At 31.1% G+C, this 7,132-nt stretch overlaps 1 protein-coding gene across 1 annotated transcript; it reads left to right on the top strand.

Moving 5' to 3' along the window:
- The first annotated feature begins 3,594 nt into the window (after positions 1 to 3,594).
- LOC105337230 (uncharacterized) lies at positions 3,595 to 4,827 on the top strand. Its single transcript, XM_020071043.3, has one exon. The coding sequence runs from the start codon at positions 3,595 to 3,597 to the stop codon at positions 4,825 to 4,827; it is 1,233 nt and encodes a 410-aa protein (XP_019926602.3).
- Positions 4,828 to 7,132: the final 2,305 nt, after the last annotated feature.

The following is a 7,132-nucleotide window of genomic DNA, read 5'->3' as shown; positions in this document are numbered from 1 at the left end:
GGCCAGATACCTGTCAATATATATGGTGAAATTTGAGCGCAAAAAAAAGATATTAGATTAATTATATTTATACATGAAATATTTCAACTTAAACGGAATGCTTATCTAGACATCTACATGGACCAATGATATTATTGTTAGATATAAAACATCTGCGATGTTTGACTTTGTTTTCATGCGAAATTGTGTAAAAATATATTTTGGTGATTTTGATTTTCATTTTGTCTTGATATTGCTTTTGGCATGTAAAAATAATGAATCAAGATCATTAGACTTTATTTTATTGGTTATTAACTTTTTATCGCGTTAATGTACCTTAGCTAACTTATGAATTTGATTTTCTCGAAATTATCGAACACTGAAAACCATAGATTATATTTCCTTACAATAACTAATGCAATACGTTGGGAATTCAATATACATGTTATTCGTTAGTTAAAGCATTCATATTACTTAAAGTTTTTACCTGTCTTTGTTCAGTGGAGAAGAGAAAACTAACGAACGTTTATGATAGTGTTGCTTTTATAGTACTGTAAATTATTTACAAACATACACTTAAGGTTAAATAATGTTAACTTATTCGTTTATCTGGTCAGATGGAATCATCAAAGAAATACCACATTAACATTCATCAACATTTACATTATTGAATTACAATAAACACGGGTTTTTTGGTCATTTTCTTAAAAAGTTCATAAAAAGTCAATATTTAATTTATTTCTGGGTTATTATTTCTTCATTCTTATACTTTTACGTATTTAAAACTGATGGTAGCTTGGTTCAAACATTGCAGAAAAAATGCGGTTTTTCCATCCCTACTATCGAAATAAACGTTTAAACACAACATCGTTGTTGAATTTAAGTAGAGTTTTAAATGAAAAATAAAAATGAATTTTTTTTTCTGGTAAAAATATTTTATGACCAGTGTCTGAAAAGTTTAATTTTCAGATTTTCCCGCCAATAATTTGCAGAAAAAATTGTAGGAAAATTGCTTTCAACTGAAACCAGTATTAATTCCCCTCTGTACCCCATAAATATATTCGTTATATGTTAATGAGACTGCACACAAAAAGCAAGGAATTATTTATATGTATTTGTTTGTTGTGAATGATTAAAAAAATAAATGAAAAAATTCTTATAGTTTTCATGACCCTGTTTTTGAATTTCATGTTTCAGAATATAATTGTTTACGTTGTCATTTGTTCTTAACACATTACGTGAATACCATGTTCTGCGAATAACATTAACATTGACATTCCTCTAGTTTTTTTTAAAGAATTATCTTTTTGTTGCATATTGATTAATCGAATTGATTGATGGCGTCGACTTAATTTTGATACACGGGACCTCTTAGCAATAACGTTATTTTAAAATCAACTATAAATGAATTGAAAAGCGATTATCTTAATGTTGTTGTTTAAATTGGGAAGGTGGTATTGAAACGTGTAATTATACTATAAAATGTTTTGATAACTGGACGATAATAACTGTTTGAACAATACTCATTTCATTTGAATCAAATGAAAAAAGAGCGCACGCGTTCAAAGTGAAAGGAAGGGGGACAATTAGTTAAATCAAAAAAGAGTTTGTCTGAAATTGAAAAATGCCTTAATCGATTGTAATTTCAACTTTTGAATGTACTTTGAAATTATAATCTCAATTGAGGTAATCCAACATTTTTGTAAATGAATCAAAACCTACGATATTGTCTTTATTAAAATAATGGACTCTAACTCTGAACTAGGATTATTAAATTCCTTTTTTTGAAATGCATGCATAACCTTTACAGAGCGGTCAGGTCATATTCTGTATCATTTTTTAGTTCAAAGCAAGTGACCTTTTAAAAACTCCTATTAAATAAAAGGCCAAATAGTCTCCTAAACTGGTAGAATGGCGTAAATTATTAAAAACATGTTTAAATTCAGGCAAGGTTAAACATCATTTGAATAGGTGAATCATGTTCTAAAACCGCATTTGACATGCGTTTCATGAAGAGAAGGTTATCTTTTTTTTAATTTAAAATCTTTCAAATTTGTTCCAAATGCAAATCTTCGTTTTTTTTTAATAAAAAATAAGGATTTAGCTACATTGTACAAGAAACAAATTTGGAGTATTTTCTCTGACCTTGAGTCGAGTAAATTATGATGCTGTAAAAAAGAAATTCAATGCGTAAGATGACATGTGTGGTATGTTTGAATATCATTTCATGTCAAATACCACACTGCAATTAATTCATTAGCGATAACATTATGTCGAAAAGCTTAACAAACTCAATTAATATTGATAGCAATAGAAGTCTTATGCACTTTTTAATGCAGTTTTTAATGAAGTTAAAAGAAGAGAATTAAAACAACTGGACACAGTATTGTATTTGCATTTGAAGCAGCGATCAACAAATAGTGCATAAATTTAGATAGCACGCAAGCGTATTTCTGTTTAGTTATTATAAATGTCTGCTTTGATTTGGTTCATTACATAAAAAGAAAAAACCCAATAAAATTGACTAGAAAGGGAAAAACTTGATATTAGACAATGGAAGCAATTTTTTAAGCGTATATGCTAAGGATTCTGTCAATATGAAATAAAACATATTTAAAGTGAGAAACATCAACCAAATCCTATATTTTCAATTGATTTATGATAATGCGACCTTTTCCCAATGATTTACCTGGGCTATTTAGTTGATAAATAAAGAATAGGTTAACATTATTAGGTAATAATTGATTTTCCCCAAAAATTGGTATAAAAAGCCGAGCCTTCGATTGAAAATTTCAGTGACCCTTCGTTCTCTGGACTATACAAGGTAAATTAAATGTTAAGCAATATATAAAAGAATAATGTTTCATTTTTTCTTTTAATATTTGTCTTGTTATTCGACTTATTAGATAGTAATTGAAGGATATGATGACACGATTCATAAAAAAGTAAAAATTGTCTTGCATTCAAAATCATTTGAAAATTGGCGTAAGTGGCGTAATAGAGAAAGGACCATGTTCAAGCTTTAGATCTGAGTTTCCAAAATGTTTAATTCAATTAAAATATTACATTAATAACATAAAAACATATTTTGATACGCAGCCATTTCTTATGTAATTGATTTTTAGTGTTTTAAATGTAAGAGAAGAAAAAAGAAAACTGCCCGTAAATGTTAATCGTAAACGTTTTTGATAAGTAAACTTTTTAACTGTTATTAGTTATTCTCAGATTTTTTTGTTTTCTCATTCATGTACATGCATCTTTTGTTTTCAATAATCAGTTGTTAATCTTACAAAATTTGAATAACTCACCCTGATTTTAGTAGATAATTGCATTTTTCCTTTTTGACAACGTAAAAAATATTCCAAGAAAAAAAAACATAGATGAAAATTTGACTTTGCTTTCGTTATAAAATATCAAAATAAACCAACTTTAATAAATACTTAAGCAGTCATTTGTGAACACTTTGAAAATCATTTTAAAAAATATTTCATCTGTAAATAAAACTGATAGCTAGCAAAAGCAAGCGTGATTCTCCCTTACATTATATATTCAATTACCTTCTTAATTGAAAAGAATCTTTATCTTTATAAACTTTCTAATAACAGGTTATTCAGAATGCGTGGTTTAGTGGCATTAATGTTGGCACTCCTAGCTGTACAAAATGGGACCGGCCAAAACTTTGACACGACCACTTTCCAAGATTACGGGGGTGGCACTGGTGGAAATGGTGGAACCGGTGGAAATGGGAATGATTTTTCTGACTACGGCGGAACAGACACAGGTGCAAATGGAAACGGAAACACAAACACCGGGACTGGCGATAATGGTGTGGACTTTGGTGGGGATTACGGCGACTACGACAATGGTGGAACAGGAGGTGGAGCTGCAGGATCCTTAGGTACTGGCGGAAGCAATGGTGGTTTTGATAATGGCGGAAGCAATGGTGGATTTGATAATGGTGAAAGCAATGGTGGATTTGATAATGGCGGAAGCAATGGTGGATTTGATAATGGTGGAAGCAACGGAGGTTTTGATAATGGCGGAAGCAATGGTGGATTTGATAATGGTGGAAGCAATGGTGGATTTGATAATGGCGGAAGCAATGGTGGATTTGATAATGGCGGAAGCAATGGTGGATTTGATAATGGCGGAAGCAATGGTGGATTTGATAATGGCGGAAGCAATGGTGGATTTGATAATGGTGGAAGCAACGGAGGTTTTGATAATGGCGGAAGCAATGGTGGATTTGATAATGGCGGAAACAATGGTGGATTTGATAATGGCGGAAGCAATGGTGGATTTGATAATGGCGGAAGCAATGGTGGATTTGATAATGGTGGAAGCAATGGTGGTTTTGATAATGGTGGAAGCAATGGCGGTGATATGAATGGTAGTCAAGGTGGAAATATGTACGATAACGGAAAAGGAGGTGAGCAGTCCTATATTGACGGTGAAATGGGCAACGGACCATCAAACGGTATGAATGGAAAAGATAACAAGGGATTAGCAAGGCGTGGCTCTGGTTCCAAATACAGGAAGCCAAGAGGAGGAATGAAATATCATGGGATGAAGCCTTACATGTACAAATATAGGAAAGGATATATGATGGGCAGACAAAGATATTATCCAAAAATGTACATCATTAAAAACATGGGCTACAGAAGAGGAGGATATATGCATCATGGAAGGGGATACTATGGTGGAAGATGGGGGAGAAGATACGGTGGGTATAGAAGAGGTTATCTTTACAGAAGGCGTTCACCATATGTAAGAATGATGAAGCCTAGATATTACAAGAAGCGGTACATGTACTCAAAATGGGGACCTAAGATGCACTGGTATGTCTAATCATAGGCAGATACCACATGTTGTATTGGCATTTAAAAGATCCTTTTTCATGTCCATCACAAAATCAACGTTTCTCAATTTACTTGTGTTTTTATTTATTCTATTCTGTGATAGTGGATATCTTTGTACAATAGTTTATGTGTTAAACGGAAAATAAATAAGTTAAAACATGAAACTATTTTTTTAAAAGTAGTTTTTGTAGCATAGTTAATAATATGTCAAGTATAGTTAGCTCTCATTGAAAATTACATTGTAGATGCTCGATAGATTTAATTATCTACTTGTGTCACAGATGTTTGTCAATATCATGAGTAAAAATGACTCATAAATATGTTGAAAGACCTACTTACTTTTTAAAGGGGTGAAATTCATTTTCTTACCATTGACAAAAGCAATGATGCTTAAAAGCTGCTTTGTATGACATTTTAGCTTTAACAGTATCAATTTATTTTCCATACAAACGAAATATTTTATAGATTTTATAGATTTTCAAATATTAACACTACCAGAATCGGTCTCCTTTTAACAATTGAACGATTGAAACATTATATTTTGGCCCAAACTGGTTTTTGTTAAAAAAAAAATTTCGGCCTGCATTATATACATCGATTGTCCTATAGCAAATGCTTAAGTCTTAGCACAGTCATACCGTTATAAAAAATCCGAGAAATTACTGACAGGGTGGTTTGTGATTTCCTTCTAATACAACCGTATTCTCAAAAATTACATCAGATAATTTCCTCTGATTAATAATGGAAAGAATCAGTTCGAAGCTAAACAAGTGTCAACGACATGAGAAAATAGATGTTGATGAAGTGTAGATGAAGTGCAAAATAAAAAACTGAACAACATCTTATAAATTTTCGAACAGGGGATTCTTATTAGTGTTTTAATCTTAAATTAATCTTTAAAATTTACTTCTGCTGTAACACATGTGTAAAGATGATTAACTTTCAATATGACACCTCTGAAACAATGAGACTTGATATAAGTATCATTTAGCAGTTTTCCCCGGCCGCCAAAAATTTTGAGTCAACATAAAAAAGCTGGCTGAGGATAATCAAAGGTTTGATTTTCAGATATATATGCTATTTTCAGAAAATTCTTGAACAATTAACGAGTTACATTTCACTACCTCCACAAAGGAACAACACCACCAAACAAACAAACAAACAAACAAACATACAAACAAACAAACAAACAAACAAACAAATCACTATTCAAATATATACCTGGTAATGAAACATTATGTTTGTGTTTTCAAAATGTCTCATGGTTTGGTTTTGAAATGTATTTATATCATTCAAGGGTTTTGTTTAGATCTATTACAATATACGAGCGTATCATTTTTCAAGAAGGGAATGCTAATCAAAATTTGGTAAGAAAACAACTACGTATACAAATTTCTATGCGAATAATTATCGAAAGAAGAGATGAATTACAAGGCCGTGAAATAGTTTTTAGAACAGGAGGTGATCGATAATGTACATCTATAATTGAATGAAAAGTTTTTTTTTGTATACAGGTATACAATAATGATATGCCTATGTGTTGTATTTACCAATTAATAAAACAGAGTTTTGATGTCCCTTAGCAATATCATTAAAGTAGATTGATGTCCTAATTAGGTTTTGGTAAATTCGTTAAAATATATTTTAAACAGACACGCTTCATAAGAAATAAAAAATTGTTTAAATTTATTTTCTACATTATTTCTTGACTTATCTGAACAAAACGTAGACTCTACCTCTAGTTTTTTTTTTATTGTAAAGCTAAATAGCAGGTTTGAAATCAATTCTGAAATTCATAACGTATTAAAAGATTTGCAAAACCAAGTTTTAAACAGAAAGACTGAAAGACAAACAGAACGACACGTCTAGAGTTAAGCCTTCATCACTGCGTAGAATTGACTTCATTATTCCAAGTGTCACATTGTGCATATGTCACACAGACGTTCCACTATCGACACTGTTTTATGTAAATGTGACATTTGAAACAAACTGCACAATGTAATAAAATTCAATGTTCGTGATGCATAATTAGAGTTATTCGGATGTATGTAAACAATTACCTTTCGTTTCAACTATTGCACCAACCTTGTCATCACAATAAAGGTACGACATTATCTGCACGTGTTTTTTAGTTTATTATATTAGAAAAAAAAGAAACAATGGTATGTCTTACAATCACATCAGTAAAATTCTTTTTGGAATGTTTGCAACGTTTAAGCTAATTTCCTATGCCATAAAACCGCTTTTTTAGCATTGCAGTTATAAAATTGACGCTTGAATCTGCCTTAGATTTA

The sequence above is a fragment of the Magallana gigas genome, chromosome 1 (genome assembly GCF_963853765.1).
Source record: "Magallana gigas chromosome 1, xbMagGiga1.1, whole genome shotgun sequence".
NCBI lineage: Eukaryota > Metazoa > Mollusca > Bivalvia > Ostreida > Ostreidae > Magallana > Magallana gigas.
This window is presented reverse-complemented; position numbering and strand designations above follow the sequence as displayed.

Excerpts from the sequence above, each read along its gene's own strand:
- LOC105337230 (XM_020071043.3), top strand. The coding sequence starts at position 3,595 with ATGCGTGGTTTAGTGGCATTAATGTTGGCACTCCTAGCTGTACAAAAT.